General features: G+C 37.7%; 1 protein-coding gene across 8 annotated transcripts in view; it reads right to left on the bottom strand.

The window, feature by feature from the left end:
- The window catches only part of IPCEF1 (interaction protein for cytohesin exchange factors 1), a 171,897-nt gene that overhangs the window by 50,303 nt on the left and 100,354 nt on the right, over positions 1-21,240 (bottom strand). For 4 of the 8 annotated variants that reach the window (XM_005608172.4, XM_005608171.4, XM_023632941.2 and 1 more), the window contains 3 exons: positions 20,609-20,648; positions 19,827-19,996; positions 306-379 (listed from right to left, as the gene is read on the bottom strand). In XM_005608172.4, the coding sequence (XP_005608229.1) occupies positions 306-379; positions 19,827-19,996; positions 20,609-20,648 (284 nt within the window). Of the gene's footprint in view, positions 1-305; positions 380-19,826; positions 19,997-20,361; positions 20,649-21,240 lie in introns of those variants that run through there. The other 4 variants (XM_023632939.2, XM_070256498.1, XM_070256499.1 and 1 more) reach the window with 2 other exon arrangements.

Below are 21,240 nucleotides of genomic sequence, written 5' to 3'. Positions count from 1 at the left end.
TTTGACCTCCCTGCCAATCCTGGATGGGAACTTGTTTTTCTTTCTATTGCAGACACAGTCGTAAACAACATGCCATGCCAAGGCTCCATGGGGTTTTTAAGTCCATCTGCTCCATAAACTGAAATCCCAGAAAAAAAAGGTTAAAAGCTTCTATTACTGTTTAGGGTGCCAACCCATAATGCCCAAAATTCTCAGACATTTGAGTGTCATCTTCACTAACTTTCAGATCTCCACATCACTCAAGGAACATTATGAAGGAATATTATCCTAGCTCAGAGTTTTGTGGAAAATGCTAGACAACTTACTGCTTTTTCTTGCATTCAGATGCTCTCTCCACAGTGAAATCAGGCAGGTTGACAAATCCATCAGCCTTCTCTGCCTGAAACAAATACATACCACAAATATGAATAAATGCATCAATCCTAGCAGTTAGTTTACTCAGATCATATACATTGAATAGAAATAGTACAGATAAAATGAAAGAGAATCAAGATACCTCTCTGAATCAGCATTGGACTTCCCATCCATCTTTCCATGAAAAGTAACATGACTACACCGTAGGGATGGCCAACATATGGCATGCTTGGGACCTGCCCCCCAGCCCCCATCCCCGGCTTTCTGGAAAACATCAAAGCTAACCCATCGGAGCTCAACTTCCTCCTGAGCCCACAGGCATTTTCAGCATCCTTCTCACCCTAATACTGCAGTAAGCCACAAGCACATAAGACGCAACCTACTTAACATTTTAATATATGGTGGACAGAGACCTGATTTTGGAGTTAGCAAACTGACTTTGGAGTTAGCAAATCAAGACTAATATCATGGATCCACCACTTATTGGTTGTTATAAGACTTAAGCAAGCTCAGATAAACAAAACACTTAGACACTCAACAAACATTATTTCCTCTGCCAAGTCTGTAGGCAGTTCCTTGGGATTAAATCACAGAATCATATCTTGGAAAATCTCAGTGCCATAATCAGTTTCTAGGAGTTCTTTCTACAAAGGAAAGAATGCAGAAGAAAATGACATACGTTTTGAGGAGAAAACATGAATGCCAATTTAAACACGAAATATTTCATAGGAAACATAGTCATTTTTCCACCTCTCTAAGAATTTGTTAATCTTTATTTTATGGATAAAATTTAATTGAACCACAAAAAGGCTAGATTGCTTATCACAGATGGAACTCAAATCTTCTTCCGTCTACAGGGGTGTCTCTGAGTGGAGAAATACAATCCACAATATTAAGCACAAATGAGTCAGTGGTTATTGGAAGATGAGTAAAAGTTGATTTTGAAAATACAATCTTAATTTTAAAAGTCAGCTAGCTATTAAATTAGCGCCAGGAGTGCTCTTAGTTCACTTCATTATTCTGTGTCTCTTTCCTTTATCACCAACTAGAGTACAACTTGCACTCTTCTTTTCAGAAAAATTAAACTATGAAACATCCAACCCTCTGCCTATCCCATCTTCTCTTCCTACATGGGTCAATTTATCCAAACTCCTAACTTGAAATGCTTTCTTCTTATAAAGATTCAAAACTCAATTCTAAAGGGCACTTTCTTCTTAAAAAAATTATATGTCTATTATTTTTTTATTCAATTTATCTATCTCTTGATAGGCTATTTAATTACTGGACAGTAGTTTCACAAATCCTATCTCAAAGAGAATGTGAAGTATATAAAGAACATAGACTACGTAAGTCATAAGAAGAGAAAGAGACAAGAGCCCCTTGACCACTTCCCTCCATGTAAGGATACAGAAAGAAAACAGCTGTCTGCAAGCCAGAAAAAAGACCCTCACCAGACATGGAATCTTCCAGCACCTTGATCTTAGACTTCTTAGCCTCCAGCACTGTGAGGAATAATGTTTGTTGTTTAAGCCACCTGATCTATGGTATTTTGTTATAGCAGCACAAACCGACTAAGACACTCCCCAAGAGTGACAAATCCAAAACCAAGCTCATCACCTTACTCCGTAAAATGCCTGCTCCTCTTTCTTCTGTGTTCTCTACTTCCATGAATGAGATCACTTTCTGTCCAGTTCTCAAAAACAGAAATGTGGGAGACACCTTTGACTCTTCAATTTCTTTCTCAGCATCCACGCAAGTAATTGACTAAGTTGTATCGTTCCTGCCTCTATCCCAGCTCTTCAATCCGTCCATTACCTACCGCTCCTACAGACCACCACTAACTCACCTGAATTACTGCAAAAGTCTCCTAAACCATTCTCCCTCCTCTAATTCTGTCCTTTCCTCCAATTTAGCGTCCAAATCACATCATAGCAAATCTTTACTCCATGAATATTCTTCACGTCACCTCTTTCATTAAAATCTTGTATGGTTCCCAATTGCTCTTAGATAAGTTTAAGCGTCTTAGCAGAGCATAAAATGCCCTTCACAATCAAGCCCTGATTAATTAGTTTCATCTCCTCCAACGTCCCTACCCCTTACTTAACCAAAAATAAACAAATAAAGAAAAAACAATACTTTCATTAATCTAAATCAGAATTGACACTCAATTTATAGCATTATTAGTCTCTAGACAATCTATTTTCAGTACAAAGAGCTTATCTTAAATGATAACAATATAGAAGTCAATCAACAAAAAATGAAACATAAATATATGTAAGAGAGAAGTTGTAAATCTTCATCTGGGTTGATTCCTTTTCTGCATAATGAAATGGCTGAGTTTCCTTCCACTAAGAGCCTAAATAAATTTGAGTAAAAGCTATGTTAGTGTTTGCCCCAGTAAATCTTTCCTTTACAGCAAGGCCATTTTTTCTCTGTACTGAAGACATTCACACTGTATTCAAAATCACAGATAACTGTGTCAAAAACTGTCTTTGCTTATTTGACTTGCAAAAATGCCTCAAAAATGACAATCACGGTGGGAAATCCTAAGGGATTGACAGTTTCCTCCTCTTCCTCTTTTTCCTCCTCCTCCTCCCTCAGATCCCTTGTTCCTTATTACATTAACTAAAATAACTTTCTCAAATAATATCCTTCCTCTTCAATAATTCCTAACTTTCTGAAGAATTACTTGAAAGTTCTGCATTCGTGCCTGCAATTTTCCCTCTGTATCCTAATGTAATAAAAGTCCTGTTTTCTTGCCAAAAATATCAAACCATCCTTTGGCCATTGTGCCAAAGTTGTCTTCCCAAGTCTAGCCTTAAATGTGAAGACAGACAATGTTTGTCCCTTTGTGATATGAAGTTCAAAAGGAGTCAACGACTCCTCACATATCAGTGCATCCACTTGTCCCAGAAACTCTGATTTTGTTAATCTCAATGGAGCCTCCTCTGCAGTTGCTTTCTTAGGCAGCATTAAATACACATTTTTATCCAAGCTGTCAGTGTTACACATTCATTTATTCAATGCATATTTATTGAGAACCCGCTTTGTGTCAGGCACTGTGTCAGATGTTTGGGATATATCAGTGGACAAAACAGACAGAGAGCTCTTCTCTCACGCGGAAAAGAGACAATAGCTCAATATAGGAACCCATAAATTACATCGCATATTGTGGGCAATAATTCCTATGGAAACAAGTAAAGTTGATCAGGGTAAAGAGGTTCAGACTGCAAGCAGGGCAGGTTGCCTTCTGCTCCTAGGCTTACAATGCCCTTCCTACCTCACTTCCCTAGACACATCTCCAGGAATCAACTTAGGTGTGACCTTCTCCAAAACTTCTCCCCTGCTCCTGTGAGCCTGAAATAGCTGCCGTCCTCTTCATGCCCAAGCACCAGTGGTGGGCTTCACTTACACACTTCTCTTACTGTATTTAGTTCTCTGGTTATTTCTCTGTTTCTCCAATAGACTGTGAGGACCCGGAAGGAAATAATTTTGTGATTTATAGTTATATCATTAATACTTGGAACAAGGTAGTTGTTCAGTACATGTGAAATAAAGAAATGAGCTTTATGGATGGAATGAATGACAGGAACATTGTATTTCTCCTCTGACAATAAAGAAAGTGCTAAAATGAAATGCAGGAGCCACTTTGGAAAACAGTTTGGCAGTTTCTAAAAAAGATAAACATATGATTACCATAGAATCCAGCAATTCCACTCCTCTTGGGTATTTACCCAAGAGAAATGAAAGCATATGCGCGTGCCAAGATTTGCATGCAAATATTTATAGCAGCATTATTCATAATAGCCAAAAATTGGATAAAATCTAAATATCCATCAACAAAAAAATAATTAGTGTGGTGTAGTCATACAATGGAATATTTTTAGTGAACTATTGACACATGCTAAAACATGGATAAACTTTGAAAACATTATGCTCAGTGAAAGCCAGACACAGGAAACCACATATTACTATATGTTTCCTTTATATGAAATGTAGAGAAAAGGAAAATCTACGGAGACAGAAAATAGAATAGTGGTTTCCTGGAGTTAGGAGTGGGAGTGGAGATTAACTGCACATGAACATAATGTTATTGATTTGATGAAAAAGATTTAAAACTAATTTATTATGATGGCTTCATCACTCAGTAAATTTACCAAAAATCGCTGAATTGTAAATTTAAATAAGATGAATTTTATGATACATAAAATATATTTCAATAAAGCTCTTTTTAAAAACACGAGATGCAGGAAAAGTTTGGGGAATAAAAAACCAAATGAAATTCCTCCTGTCTGGCTATCAGCAGGACTTGAAAGAAGCTAAAATGTGACAACTCCGGTGACCCAGTTGATGGCTCTATCTGATTTGTTCAAACTTTAGATGCAAAATTGGTTTAACGTTTCTCATATTCTTTGGTTTAAGCTTAACTATGGCTTCAATTTTGGACTACAGGAATTTTAGAGACAAAAATATCTTATATAGAATTTGCCATATCATACATATTTTTAAAAATTAATTCAAATAAGACATTAAATTTTAATATTTAAATGCAAAAATAAGTGTTCATTGCCATCAGTAAAGTTTGGCTTATTTCTACTATAAACACCTTGCAAAACAGACAAAATTACTCGAGTGTCTATACATGTCAGAAAGGCAGATGGGCAGACCTAGAAAAATAAGAGCGATAGATACATTCCAGATGCTAATAGATCAAAGAAGACCAAACCAAAATCAAAGGAAGCAGAACATAGGAAATTACTATGTATTTTACAGTTAGAAATAAAAAGTATAATTATCTCTCTATTCTCAGTGGAACCATGTTTCCTTGATTCTAAGAAACTTGATTTTTTATACTTCAATAATTCTGAAATCAAGAGGCACCTTAGAATTGCTAAGAATTGGGTAAGTGATTTATATTAACAAAAAAACAAAAGAAAGAAGCAATTCCTAAAATCAAAAACAAATAGAAACAAATGAACCTGTCTATAAACAGGGTGACACAACCCCACATGAATAATAATTACTCTAAGAGATCTGAGAACACAGAATTTTGATTATACACGGTTAGCAGAATATAGGCTAAGGACTTTTACTAGTGACATTGCTACTATTATTTTTAGATAGTTTTAGTAGCTTTTCTCCACTCTTTCCCCTCAAAAAATTGCACGGAATCTAAAGGTTCCCTCCTTTTCTCCACTTATCAGAGTCCGTGACATTCTTTTGTTCTAATAAAAACTCTTCTCTCTCTTCCTTCCAGAAAAGGAAATTTGAAGATCACATACTAAGGTGATGTACATTCTGCAAATATTACCTAGCCTGCAGGCAGAGAGCTGAGCACTGGGCTGTGACAGCATCGCAAGGGAAGCAAGAAAAAATGATTTTTTGTTTTGTTTTGATTTTTCTTCTAGAAATCAGAAGCAGGCCTGGCAGTGAGAATGCCTGAAATTGGTTTTTTTTAATGTTATATTTAATGTTTTGTAAATTATGATTAAGAAACAAGTTCTTTTTTTTCTTTGTGAGGAAGATTTGCCCTGAGCTAGCATGTGTTGACAATTCTCCTCTTTATTTTTTTTTTTTTGCTTGAGGAAGATTAGCCATGAGCTAACACCTGTGCCAAACTTCCTCTGCTTTGTATGTGGGATGCCTCCACAGCATGGCTGAGGAGTGGAATAGGTCTACACCCAGGATCTGAACCTGTAAACCCAGACTGCAAAAGTGGAGCATGTGGAACTTTTTAACCACTCAGCCATGGGGCCAGCCCCCCTGAGATCTTTTTAAGAAATATAATGATCTTGAGTAACATCTAACAATAGCCAACATTTATTGAGTGCTAAGCATGGACCATGGAGGTATACCATTTTAGCCTTTAGAGGAAAATTAATCACATCCAAGTGCCAGAATTTACGAAACTGATGGGTTTTTAACCTAGACACTGAATTGGATGGGCGTTATAAAGTAGGAAAGTTATATGGTATTATTAAAGTGCCAGAACCCAGATCAGAACTTGGAAGTCAGTTAAATTATAATAAAAAAGTAATAACTTCTTCAGTCTCAAGCAGGAGCTAAAAAGGAGAAGAGAATCTGCAGTTGGTAGATGGCACAGGAGAAAGAATGCTGGATTTGGAATCAGAAGATTTGACGCAAGCTTCTTACTGTGTAATCTTAAACAGAGCACTTAACCTCTCGAGTCAGTGTTCACACAGCGAAAAAGCAGATGCATCCAGAGTTAACACAGATGTATGTAACACTGTAAAATTGTTAAAGCTATACAAAATTTAAGATTTTATTATTATTAATTTCTAGGAATTAATGATAAGAATCGGGAAAAGGAATGGACAGAAAACCAAAGAGAAAAAATGACCCAGAAAGACGAAGGTGAAGCAAAATAAGTTTTTCACTCTGTCCGTTGTCAGCTGAGCCCTCCGAACAGCTGGTTCTCTGTCTCAGCTCTCCCTGTCTTCTTTGCGTCAGATTAATGATTGTAAGAAATATTTTAAGTTCTTTGGAGAACAACAATGCTAGCAGGCTCGCTATATCCATCATACATTATCTAGTGTATGTTTTTATTAAAACATTGTTGCATTGTGTTTATCTAACATGACCCTACAAATATAATGAGAATTTGATCCAAAGAGACTTCCTTCCTATTAATGCCTAGAAAAAGATACTCTCTACACAGAAAACATTTAGCAAATGTTTTTGACTATTAAACAGAAAAGCCCAATTTTCTACATAATCCACAGATTCCTGTCATTAATTAGAAAAATGGACTGAAGGTGTTGATCGTGATAATCATGATGGTTCTGAGGTTGCTGAGGCTCCAAGAGGAAGAGAAAAACGACTCTGAAAGAACCAGACCACTTGTAGAAGATGCTGTTGATGACCCAGCCACATCCTCTCGTCCTAACCACCCAGGACATGCTAGCCAGACTTCTCACTGACAGCTCCTGCATCTCTTTGTGGGAGGGATTTTCTGACTGCTAGATTCTACTTCTCCACCTGTGCAGGGGTGCTCAGGAAGCAGTGGTCCCAAGATGAGTCCTCAAGCAATGACCAATGGGACTTGGTGGATAAATATCCCAGCTCCTCTGCCCCTTGGGAGGAAAACTCAGAGGTACATGTTTTTCACAGGCTCTCAGAATTCCCCAGCAGAATCAAGCTTCAGTTACCCACAGTAACTCACTTGCTAAGGAGAGCTTTGTTAGCAAATTCTCCATCCTTTCTCACTTCCCCATTCCCTTTCTAGTATTTATGGTGTCACTTTCCAAACAAACTACTTGCAACCAAATCCTCTTCTCAGGGTCTGTTTCTGGGCAACCTAAACCAAGATGCTATTTCTCTCACAGAAAATGTTCCTGTTTACAGTTCCTACTCATGAATAGCCCAACTACGTGGCACCATAATTCCTCTGCATTATTTCCTCCTAAAAATCTCCAAGGAAATGACTACCTCACTATCATATTAGTTCTTATTGAAGTGGTGACCAAGAAGTGAGTGGCATCCTATTCTATGATTTGTAAATCAGCTCTCCAAGCTAGTCATTCTTACATTCTTACCTTCCCTCTCTATGGAATCACATTTTAAATGAAATGAAATTTCTAGGGAATTTTCTGGTAGTCTGACATACAAAGATAGTCATTGCCTCCTAAAATATCATTTTTTAAAAAAATGAAGATGGAAAAGTCACAATGTAAAAGAATCTTGTGTTTCTTTTGTCCGTAATATAAAATCCTCAGCACACGAGGCCATTCATAATGTGAGCCTGTGCGGCTTCCTCTCCCACCTGCTCTTTTGCAACCTTAAAACCCTAGAGACAATTTTCACCTACGTAAGGTTGGTCTCTTCAGCAGCGTGGTGGGAAAAAAATGAAGAAAGCACCAATGGGGGAAAATTTTTAAATGAATAGGAAGAAATGTGATTAAATCTCACTATTACAGAATAAATTACATCCCTTGCTATCTAATAAATTTTATCTACCATCCACGGTTAGAGCAGGAGCAGAGGGAAGAGTAAATAAAGGAACAGTATTTAAGAAAATTAAAAATCTGGTGCATTTGCTTTCAATATTAGAAATTTAGGAGAAATAAAAAAATAAGGTTAGTTTTTTTTAAATCACAGTCAGTATAACACATAATCATGCCTTTGTACAATATATATTAAATCTTCCAATACTTCAGGAACTTTCAAATCTCTTCAAATTGTTTTCATGAGTTTCCTGAGTACCATTAGATGCTACTCAACCACGCGATAAAACAAATAACCTGATTCAAAATGGATAAAGACATTTCTCCAAAAAAGATATACAAATGGCCAAAAAGTACATTAAAAGATGCTCAAGGTCAATAATCATTAGGGAAATGCAAATCAAAACCACAATGAACAGCTAAAGTATACAACTATGTACTGGGGGTATTTGGAGAGAAAATGTAGAAAAAAAAATGATTGGCAACAGTGGTTAGCTCAGATGCCAATCTTTAAGGGAAAAAAAAACCAAAAAACCCCACAACGAGTTACCACCTCACACCCATTAGAATGGCTACTACCAAAAAAAGCAAAAATAAAACAGAAAATAAAAATGATGATCAAAATGTGGAGAAATTGGAACCTTTAGGCACTGTTGGTGGAAGGCAAAATGGGGCAGCCACTATGGAAAACAGTATGGCAGCTTGTTAAAGAATTACAAATAGAATTACCATGTGACTTGGCAATTCCAGTTCTTAGCACATAACCAAAATAATTGAAAGCAGGGTCTCAAAGACATATTTGTACACCTATGTTCATAGCAACCTTATTCACAATAGCCAAAACGTAGACCCAACTCAAGTGTCCATCAACACATGTGAACGGATAAACAAAATATGGCATATACATACAATGGAGTATTATTCAGCCTTAAAAAGAAAGAAAATTCTGACACATGCTACAACATGAATGAATCTTGAAGACGTTACGCTAAGTGAAATAAGCCCATTGCAGAAGACAAATACTGTGCGATTCCACTTACATGAGGCACCTAGAGTAGTCAAATTCATAGAGCAAGAAAGTAGAAAGGTAGTTGTCAGGGACTGAGGAAAGGAAGAATAGAGAGTTACTGTTTAACGAGTACAGAGTTTCAGTTTTGTAAGCTGAAGAGTACTGGAGATGGTTGCGCAATAATGTGAATATACTGAATATCGCTGAACTGTGACCTTAAAAATGATTAAGATGGGAAATTTTGTGTTATGTATATTTCACCACAGTTAAAAAAATAAATTAAAAAAAATTAAAGATACTCCTCTGAAAATCATTATTTGTCAGTAAAAGATGCCAATGCATTTGCCATAATACGTTTCATAAAATTTGAAATATGAAAGTATCAGTGGTTAATGTGCTGTTAATGAGCACCATCTCTTTCACAGATAACAGCTATCTATTCACATTTGTGTTTAACAGATAAGGAGGAAGGCCCAGAGAGGATGTGTGGTTTGCCTAAGGTGTCAAGTAGCTGAAGCTTCAAGTTAGAACTTCTCCTCCTGCTTCTGAACCCAGGGATATCTTCAACTAGAGCATGTCATTTCCTTGTGTCTTTTTTGAAGACATTGTTTCAAATACATTCTCCTAAATCCTGACTCCTTTAAAAAGTATTCAATATTTAAAAAAAAAAATTTGCACTACATAGCTTCCTCTTGAAATGTTCTTGAAACGTGCTCTATGGGAGGGAAACAGCGGCACAAGGACGGATAAGTTCATCAGTTAGCTTGGCTGTAGAAGCAGCTGGGGCCTAGGCCTTAAAAGAACTTGCTCCAGAGAGATGATAAATTGTCAGATAACAACTTCTTGGGAAAATCCTCAAATCTAACCAAAAGTTCAGCTCATTCCATGGGCCACTTCTCATTCCACTGCTTGGGAAATGTGCACACATGACGATATCATGTATTACCTGAACTCATCCTCCAGGTTAGGAACTACTGTGGTGAAGAATCCCACAGAGCCTTCTAGTTCACTCCCCTGTTTTATGGTTTTAGATCATCCTTTACACAGGGGCAGTAGGCCTGTGTAATCACCAGCAGAGGATAGGCCATTATTGCCAAAAGAAACCATTTCTGGTACCTGAACATTCTAAGCCCAATTCTTCTGCATCCTAAAATCACAATACTATGCAAGCACATTTCATCTAAAGGATATAGAAAATTGCCTTTCCTTGTATGTATTCCTTTGATTTTTTTTTATATTGCTTTAAGATGCATTCGATCTTCTCAAAGTCGCTCTGAATTATGTAGAGATAGTGCTTTTGGTCAAAGTATACTCGTAAGAAAATGATGCACAGGGAGTGAAGAGGTTCAGAACAGACCTCCCGGGGATGTGCCACTTTGGCATGTGGAATATTTTGAGCTAAAGGCAATCAAGATTCTGCAGGCTCAAGAGAGACTTTTCCCTCTCCCGTAAAGAATTTAAATTGGGGGCCTTGCCTGTAATAAGAGTTATTACCAGAAGTAAATTTTTATAACCTATCTGTTTGGCAAGGCAAATATCTGAATATTGAAAATTTGTTCTTCTTATCATCCTGTGAGTTAGCCTCCTCCCCTGTGAAGCCCCAGGCCCATATCCTATTCCTTGTCTCAAGATGGCTCAAATATTTCAATTCACCTTTCTGCCTCTGAATCTCTCATGTATGTAGGGTCACTGTACTTACAAAATTAAAGTTTATTTTCTCTTGTTAATCTTTCTCATGTCAATTTAATTCTTAAACCAGCCAGAAGAACCTAGAAGGGCAGAGGAAAATTTCTTCCTCCCCTACAAGAGTTACATCACTGATCTAAAGGCATACAACTTCATAAGAGAGCTCAGGACTAGAATGCAAGTGCCATTTCTCCCTTACGTTATGCTGGTGAAATTCACCTTCCTCCTGCTTGCTTAAAAGAATGGGTAAGTTGTATACACACACATGTATCAATATATTTATACACATATATTAATAATTATACAAACACACGTATATTATATTTATACATATACAAAAATTAAATATATATCACTTTATACTTAAGTTAGTGTATGTGGGCTTGTGTATTCTATCTCCTGTTAGGTATTTTAAAAGATTTTAGAATAAAGGCATTTCTGATTTTATATTCTATGAATTGAGAAACTATGATGTACCTATATATAACAGTCACAGCCTTTAGAAATGACATTGTGGATACATATGCTTTGGCACGGGAATATGTTGATAATGCATCACTTAGTGAAAAAATCAAGTTACAACATCATGCATAGTATCATTTTATTCTTGAAAACATAGAAAAAAAAATGTTTGGAAACATATACACCAAAAGATGTACAGTGATCACATCAAAGTGGAGGGACCTCCATTTATTTCAAAAATTAATTTTAATTCATTACTTTCTGTTTGCCTCCCCGTCTTCTTTTTTTATTTTGCTTACTTATATTTTCCACTTTTTCTGTAATGAACACATGTTATGATATACTATTTTAAGGAATTTTTAAAATGACTTTAATTTTTCAAGAAGCAAGAACGTGGATATGACCAAAACAAAAGACGAAGTAAAACAGAGAGAAGCTGTGGAAACACCAGCAGAAAGCACCGCGCACCGTTCGCCAGAGGAGCGTGGGCAGTGCTGCCTCCTCTGAATGGGCACTGCAGGCACCGCTGTAAGCTAAGAGGACTGGCCTCAGACGCAGCCCAACCTACATCATTACCTCCGCCTCCTCTTTTGAATCAGCAGTACCTGAGCATATCACTGCCTCCTGAGAACAAGACGAAAGAAACGGAGGATTTCATAGTCTTGGCGTTTCACAATAGAAAACATTTAAAAAGTCTGGAAATAATTTAAAGGAAAACAATATTGGCAATATAAGCAAATGTTTCCACATTCTATAGATTTAGTAACAAGAAGTTATTAAAAACTGCCTGCTCCAGCTACAGACTGACCTGATCCTAACGCTATGGTTGGGAATCATTATTTTGGAAATGCATTCTGGGACCTACCAAGAAAAATAAATGTTAGGAACATGGTGATAGCATCATAGACTATAAATAAATTAAACCACATGTGCATTTTAAAGGTCTTTTCCACATGCCTGAAATTATAATGGGGGAAGCAATAGAGTTCCACAAGCCCTCAACGGTCCCTGTATGCAGGGTTTCAAGTGGTACCTAAACAATCAGCTTTACCGCTTTAATCCACCTTTCATCATCTTGAGGTAAGCTGCTTACTCCTAGCTGCAGAAACATCATATTTTGCCCTGTGTGGACCTGTCACTGTTTCACCTTCTCTTTCTCCTTTACAACACAAACTCTAGGAACATGTGTTGGCAGAGAGGCCACCGATTCTACATAATTGATTTGAATCGTCTTCTCTGAAGAAACATTTTAAAATATTGGAATTTTGTTTGGGACAACACTCAGAAGTTGGTTGTTGGCTAAAACAATGAATATGGAGCTCAAATAAATTAGAAGCCCAGAATTCATAAAGCATCTCATTTTGGTGGAATTCTGGGAACATATCAACTGCTCAATAGTGCTTTGATTAATTGATTTATATAACGAATTGATAAGTAGGTAACATAATAATTAAGTAATTCACTCAAAAAATACTGATGCCTAGTCTGTGCCTACCAGTTCTAGGCTTTAGAGACACAGTTTAAACCAGAGGTAAAGAATACGCTCTCGGGTGTTTACATTGTGGGTAAAAAAAAAAAAGAACACAATAAGCTCTGATTGAAGTGTTCATAAATTCCTACAGAAATTTTTTTCCAGTCCATGGTAAACTCGCTCAAACTTGCTCAGACATTTTTCCAAAATCTATGCTAATAAGAGATTACTAATGGAAGGTACAGACAACTTAAATGTCTCTTTTTCAAGGGAGAATTAACCCATTCTTTTTTTTTTCTTATGCTGAAACAAAGGCGCTCTATATTTACTGAAACTTTCAGAAGAGTTGTCTCGTGAAAAGAGAAATTTTGGCTTTCAGGTATCATTTTCTGCAAAGGTAAATTCTGCCTATTCTCAGAATTGATCAGATCTTTGCTATAGAGAGTTTCATAAAACTGATTCTAAGAAAAATCTCTCCCAGATCTAAGATCCTCCAAAATTCACACGAAGTACGTATGCAGCTCAAGACCAAAACATATGTTAGAGACACAGTTACTTGAACAGGCAGACGCGTGGAACCACTCAGACGATGAGGGAGAAAGACAGCCACATTTGGGCAGGCAGATTGGATTCTCAAAGAACTGAAAAGTCTGCATAATATGTATTAACCTACAAACCTCAGCAGTTTACCAAACGTTTTTATGAAATAAAGAGTTGAATGATGCACCTTTTCTATACAAGGCCCAGGTTGTACACAACATGAACGGGTGATACAACAGCACGATTGGTATCAATAAATGGTTACTTAACTACTAAAGAACACGAGATTCTCATAAATTTCATATGAAGAATTTCATATAATTTCATATAAAGAAAGAATGTATACAACTAAAATAAGCCAAAAAAGTAAATGACAATGAGTCCAAATAAAATTCTACATTTTTAACCACAACCTCTCTCTCCTTCAGTTTTCATATTACTTTCTCAGTCTCCCAAACTTGGAATTATTCTGATTTTAGCCTCAAATGTTCCATGCCCCGTATCCAAGCACTCAGCACACCTCGCCCTTTTTTATTGTGTAGCATGTCTCGAATTTTCAGTTTCCACTGTAGTCCAGAAGTTCATGTCTCAACGCCTGTGTTTGGTCTCCACCTTCTAACCGGCCTTCTGAAAACTCCCTCATGCTCCAATGCATCCCATTTATCACTGTTAGATTAATATTTTCACACGTCAATTTCATCACGTCGTCTTCTGACTAGAGAATATGCAGTGGTTCCCTACTGACTACTGGATCCAATTCACATTCCTGGACTCTGTGTTGGAGATCCCCATTTACTGCCCTGACTCGCCTCTGAATGGGGGCACCATGCAGCCTAGAGAAAAGAGCCTTCCTTTGGTATTGGTAGATCTTGTTTTTAATCTGAGCTCTGCCATTTACTCCATATGCGACTTTGAGGAAGTTACTTAAATTCCCTGAGCTTCAGTAAGCTCCCTTGAAAAATGGAAATAATAAAATCTGTCTTGCTAGGTTATCATGAAAATTCAATATAATACCTAACACAGTGGCTTGCCACAGCTCATTTTTATTTTCATTCCTTTGCTCACAATAGTCGCCAGACTAAAACGTCCATCTCCCTACCTTCTACCCCTGGAAAAACTGCCTTTCAAGGCTGATCTTAAGAGAATTTTCTCCCTGAAGCCTTTCTGTATTCACTCCAACACACAGGAATAGTGTTTTTTTCATGGTGAAAACTGTTTATCCAGTAAAGAAGGCTGCCCTCAAGGATATCATGTAGCTTTGGAAAACGATGTTTAAAAAAGGAAAAATATAAGTTCCTAGGTAGAAAGGAAAGAAAATTTTCCATGGATAAAAGTCACTGTGGCAAAACACCCTCACAATGGCCCCAAATATTTTTCTTATCCCAAGAATTACAGAATTCATCTGCATTGCTCAATCTCAGAGCCATTTTTTTCACTAATTTTTCTTTGATTATGTCATTAACATAGGTCTTTTCTCCTCCACCCATCTATGAGCTCTTAATAGAGAAAAGAAATGTAGTCTTTTATTTTTTTAATCCTATAATAGCAGTTACAACAGTTAGCCCAAATTATTTTTAAGTCCTCAATAAACACTGGTCGGAAGCATTTGTTGGTGGGTGGATAAGTGGATAAATGGATGGATAATAAACTTTTCACATTGGGCTCACTTAAAGAGATTTTTAAAAATCTATTATCTGTAAATAATATTAAGCTACGTTTTGTCATGAAAACCCAAATTGTTTAGACAACGCCTCCAAGTTATACATACCAGTACACTATATATGTTCCCTTGATGTATTTTAATACACTCTTGGATAATGTAACAAATACACCAGTAAGAGGAGTAAAAATTCTCCAAATAGAAACATTTCAGAACCACACTAATTTTAAGTGGGTTATATAATATACATTTACTTTACGATCTGTCTTGGCTATAAATAAAATCCATAATATATTTTCCAAGGAACTCAGTGAGATCTTAATTAAGAATGCTTAGAAAAGAAAAATAAGTTCTAGCAAACGGGAGAAATCTAAAAACTTAAAAATATAAAATAGTTTTAAAGAATAAGCAATAACATCTTAAGGGCTTTTCTTGTCACTCTTTCATAGTGACATGCCTGAGGGAAAATAATAATTCTTCTCCTTCACCAGAAAGAAGATATTGATCCCAAACTTCCGTCTCCGGCTGTGCCTGGTAAGCCAGTGAAATTCCAGGGTGGAGAGAATTTCCCTGGGAAACCCTCTATCTCTCTTTCAACATCTCTGTCCCCACCCTGGTGATCTTGGTCAATAGGCCCTTGTTTTCAGCCAGAGGTCATGATTAGAAAGAATCTATTAAAATAACCCCCAATAAGGTGTTAGCAAAGTCGGAGCAGCTGTATGGGACCTATGTGGGACCATGAAGCCCTTCTGGTAAATTTCAAATTGCACCTTTTCCTATATCTATTTTTAAGAATAGAAGTGGAAAACTCTTTACTGGAAAATTATTTTCTGTCAAAAGTAGCCCTTATTCACCATCTCATGTCTCAAAATTCCCATGGGTAATATAAATGTTGATGATTCATAAATCTCATTTATTTATGAAATCAACAAATAGGAATTGAGCACCTAGTAAGTGTCAGACATGTGCAAGGTACTAAAGACGTACTTGTGGTCCTGCTCTACAGAGACTATTATCAATTACGGAAAACAGCAAGTCTAACAAACATGTACCAAAGAGGAAGATGAGCATAAGAAGAAGAAAAGTACAGGCTGCTATGGGAGCAGAGAGGTCAAAGGATAGATTAGACCACCTCAACGGGATCGGGTGGGCAAGACTTTAGGGCATAGGGACAAAGATTTTTGTGGGCAGAGAAATAACATACACAAAGGCTTAAAGAGAGCCAGCATATTTGATGTTAAAAAGGAATTAAAAGAAGTTCTGTAGCTGAAGCTTGGGTGGAGGTGGGGAGGGTGGGAAAGTAAGAGAGATATAAGTTAGGAGACTCATGAGCAAGGAAATGAATGTGTACTTTATCCTAGGGGCAAGGGCAAACAATTGCATGGATTTCAAATCCAGGATTTGAAACAGCCTGGATTTCTTATGGCTGTTAAACTTCAATATGGTTTCGTAAGACTTGGCGTGCAGTCTTGGGTGCTGTAACACATTCTAAGCACATAATATGGGGTGTGAAAAGTGGGGGCTGAGTGTCTGCACATGACCTTTCTCAAGGAAATCCGGGTAGTACTGTTTGAAGCAGCAAAGAGTCATGAAAGAAGAAGGTACACCAGGCGTCAATTCCTGGATAATAATAATAACAGCAAAAGAATGCTGAGAGAGGTGAGGGCGACGTGGTCTCCTCAGGTGGTGTCAGGGATCAACAGAGACAGGCAAAGGGACCTCATGACATCACTCGTACTTTCACGTGAGAATTGCCCGAGATTTCATTTCCAGAGTTGTTCTCTCGGAACGCTATCGAAGGCATGAAACAAGGTGATCTAATCATGCCATTTATCCTCGTCCCTGTGTGGGGTCAGGTTGACATATGGCAACAATCCTGGGCTGAGGAGTCAAAGGGACTGAAGGTGATCTATTTTCAGCCAGTTAGTACTTGCGTCACTTGGGGAAAGGTACACCATCTCTCTGAATCTCAGCCTTCCCAACTTTCAAAACATGATGACAGTTACTACCTTGGAGGGTGTTTTGGAGGAGTATAAAAGAGCATATGTAAAAGGTAGCTAGAAGATGCCCTGGCAGGCAGTAGGTGTTCAACATGCCTTTGCTGGTGACTCTTGCTGGGATGCTGTTGGCTCCGTTCTCTCTCAGCATCAGGCCACATAAGAATGAATAAGGATTACGGAAGGTAGAATAAGAAGACATTTGCTCATTAGGCGCAGGTGCCTTGGGACCTACTTGTCGACTGAATTCCTTAAGTGGCAGAGAGTAAATAGATGTTCTTAGCTTGAGGATATGTGTTTGGCTCTTATTTCACAGCTGACATTCACACAGATAGCAGGAATATGACTGTTAATTAAGTGATCATTGAATAGCCTTTTTTCCCCATAACAAACATATAATTAGGATGTCAGGGCATGCATGTGCATGTGCACATAGAGAGAATCACTCTACAACACAGTCATAGAATTGGGGAGTTGAACATGTTGTTCTATTACGTACTACTAAGTGAATAGGATAATTCTGTGGCCAGATAACAGCAAACATGTTCTCCATTCAATGTTGCTAATCCAAGTGTGTTCAAGTACATGATTTGCTACCTGAATATCACTTTAAGTGAAAGCTTGAAAGCAAGTCAGGACAGGGCTGCTGGAGTGTGTCTGATGCTCTCTCTTCTTCCTCTTTCTAATGTGGTCTCAGTCAACACTGCTGCTCCCTGTGGAAGCATGAGATTCCTAATGCCTAAAATAGTTAATTCATTGCTCCTCTAAGAAGCATAAGCCAAATAAGCTGATGAAGCCAAATAAGCCCAATCTGTAGCATGTATGGCTCAGAGGAGCTTCCTTCAAATTCTGTGAAGACAGGGACAGCACCAGGAACATATTTGCTGAATAATTTGATTGAAGGAGAAAATCAGTGCCTTGCCTACAGCTGAGCTTTGTTACTTCCCACAGATGTGCCACGCTCCATCAGCACCCAACAGCCTCTGGAAATTTCTGGAGAGCTATTAAAAGGTAAATGAGTAAGTCCTCTCATTTTACAAAGGATGCAGATTATCACTTGCCACAATTACCCAAAGGCAAGAGCCTAAAATAATATGAAACAAGCAGGAGAAATTTATATTAATCTTAATTCTTCTTAAGAAGGAAGCTGTATTTGTTTAGGAAGAATCCTTTATGATAGAAGGTGAGACCACAGGCCCAGGTTGCCTTAATTTGGATAAAAGTATTCCATGCTAGACAAGACGATAAATAAATCCAGGAGGGGAAAAGAAAGAGATGAAAGGGAGATAGTGGAAGACTGCGCCTCTGCAAGATGATTCTTTCTTGTGAACCTTCCAAATCCTTGATAAAGTTGATAAAACTCACCAAAGGCTGAAGAAATATATTTTTATGCAACTCGATGAAAAATTTTGTTTTGCATGGGGTGAAACCAAAGCAATAAGCTTGGGAACAGGGAGGCAAGGAGGAAGGGGGGAGAGAGAGAAGCACAGGGGGCAACGCTTCTTCCAGGGCACTGAAACTGAATATGGGTCCAGTTTAACCAAATCTTTAAAGGACAGGTGCCTAGAGGCATGTGGGTAACACAAATTTTTGATTAGTGGCCAGTGAATGTAAATATATCAACTAAAAATTTTGCCCACAAACTATACTCAGCACCTATTTCACATTTATAAAGTTACATGCTCTAAAGCTCTGTCGCTTGAGTGATGGGCATACATAAGTCATTTTAAAAGAATGGTATCACATATAAAGAATGTTCTGGCTTACGGGCAATTTCTAAATAAATTCCCCTTAACTGATGAAAGGACATCCACTGTTGATCTTCACTATACCTCAAAGAGAAACGCAAGCTCTCTTGAGATCAGCAATTGGCTACCCCGGGGTTGGTGGAGAGAGGCCTATGTGAAAAGTCTCTATTCATTCAATATTCAACAATATCATCATTTTCAAAACATTTCAAGCCATGAAAGATCAGCACATCTTCTAACAATAACTTTATTTCAAGCCCTTTTCAACAGAAAACTAGCTGTGAAGCAGACCATAAAAGGGTACTCTTCTAAAGAATAAATTAGACATCTCTCTCATCAAGTGTGGTCCAAACAGCAGTAGTTTAATACCATCACCAAACATGCCAAGGAACAAGGGACGACGGTCGCCAACATGATGCTGGCACACAGGTTAGAGATTCCAAAACCAACCCACCTAATAAAGACAGTCAGAGGAGAAGAAGATAGTAAAGGAGGAGAAATGGAAATAGCTTCTGCCAACTGAATTGATTTACATCCCTAATAGGTCATAAAGCTGAATCCCTTTCTAGTAAAGACCTAACAATATAAAGTTCCCATATCAAGGGCTATCCACATAAATCCTGAAACGATTAGACTCTCTCATGGAAAAGTAACATTAATAGACCCTGAGAGCTTCTATTAGTAAGTATATACGTTTGGACACCCCTCCCCAAGCAAAGACTTGTCAAGCAGGATGGTTTTCTCTTCCATAAAATACAATAGAATAGCCTACATATTTACTAGACCAGAAACAGTTTCCAGAACTTATTTATTTGCTCTGTTCCAAGCCCCAGATATCAAAATTAACTTTTCCATGGAGATAACCTGCTCCATGATGATCTTTAATCCACTCTTTGTTAAAGAGGCTGGGAAAAGGGGGAAGACAGTGGACTCACCATTTGATTGCTGTACCAGTACAGTGAAGATCCCTTCAGCACCACCCAGAACTTTTTCCATTTGTTGCTGAGGAAAGTTCCCTTTTCCTTTTTCTTATATAGCCACCCTTGGCAGTCAGCATGTCCCAGGTCTTTACATGATATCCTCCTCCGACTCATCATGAACAAACCTGCAACAATTACGTGAAAAGGTAGGTAACATATTGCCCTGATGTATGCGACAGAGTGAAAAGTAACTGTTAATTGTCTACCTCCCGGGATTTGGATTTTTTACCGAGATTTACACAAAGTGAATGCAAAAAAATAATTTATCTACTTTATTTTTAAACATTCATTTGGTGCTCAGACAGTACAAGATACAGCCAAAGAAATACTGAGACTTATATAAAAGTATTAGTCTAAGTATATTATTCAACAAGAATAAGTTGCAAAAATTAAAATCCTACAGCTGGCAGGCACACCATTGCACTAACACAGCTCCTTTGAACAATAATAGCAGTAGTTATACAATAGATGGAGAGGGGTTAATGCCCACCTGAAAACACAGCCACCTCCCGACTCGGTGCCAGTTTTTCTAAGCTCTATTGACACACCACGAGGGATTAATCCAAATGAACAGCATGTCGTCATTTCTTAAAATCGATCCAAAAATCACCCAAAATGTATCTGCCTGATAATAACGCGAAGACAGACCAAAATCCGATCCCAAAGAAGGCATCCAAGAGAAAATTCACACTCACGCACACAAAAAGGGAATAAAGAAACAAAAGAGATTTAATTACCTTGAGTTTTCTTTCTCGGCTTCTGACGCAAGGGAACCTGCTGAAAATGCAGGAACGGAAGAAAAGAGGAAATTTCTGATTGTGTTGTAACATTTGTAAAGAGAGAAGGAGGGAGGAGGTGGCAGTGTTTATGAGCAGGATGGAAGCTAAAAAAAACTCTCCAGGCAGAGCTAAAGGGGAGCTACTCGGTGAGGCACGAAATGTGCTAATCAGAATCGGTATACATTGAGCTGAACCTGAAAAAAATATGTCACACAGCATTTATCACTAATGTTTCCTGTTTCCACCCACAGGCAGCTCCCGCGCTACCACTTTAGTTATGACAGGACCGGTTCACCGAAGTTCTTAAAAATAATACTATGTTTCCCCTTTTATTTTTTGTGAGAGAGGAAAAAATATAGCCTGCTTCTTTTCTTGCGATTTCTAAATAACACGATTATTTAAATAAACCTGGAAGATAATTGCTACCATCTCAAAATATGACAAGTTCACATTGGACTATGAACTTCATGGTCCTGCTGCCACACAAGGTTACACCTGAACCACAAGAATTAAATATCCCAGAAAAAGAAATTCCACAACTTCTCTCAGTGAGCTCTAAGTAACTATCAATCCTCCTTATCAGGAAATTC

This window comes from Equus caballus, chromosome 31, assembly GCF_041296265.1.
Source record: "Equus caballus isolate H_3958 breed thoroughbred chromosome 31, TB-T2T, whole genome shotgun sequence".
Lineage (NCBI taxonomy): Eukaryota > Metazoa > Chordata > Mammalia > Perissodactyla > Equidae > Equus > Equus caballus.
This window is presented reverse-complemented; position numbering and strand designations above follow the sequence as displayed.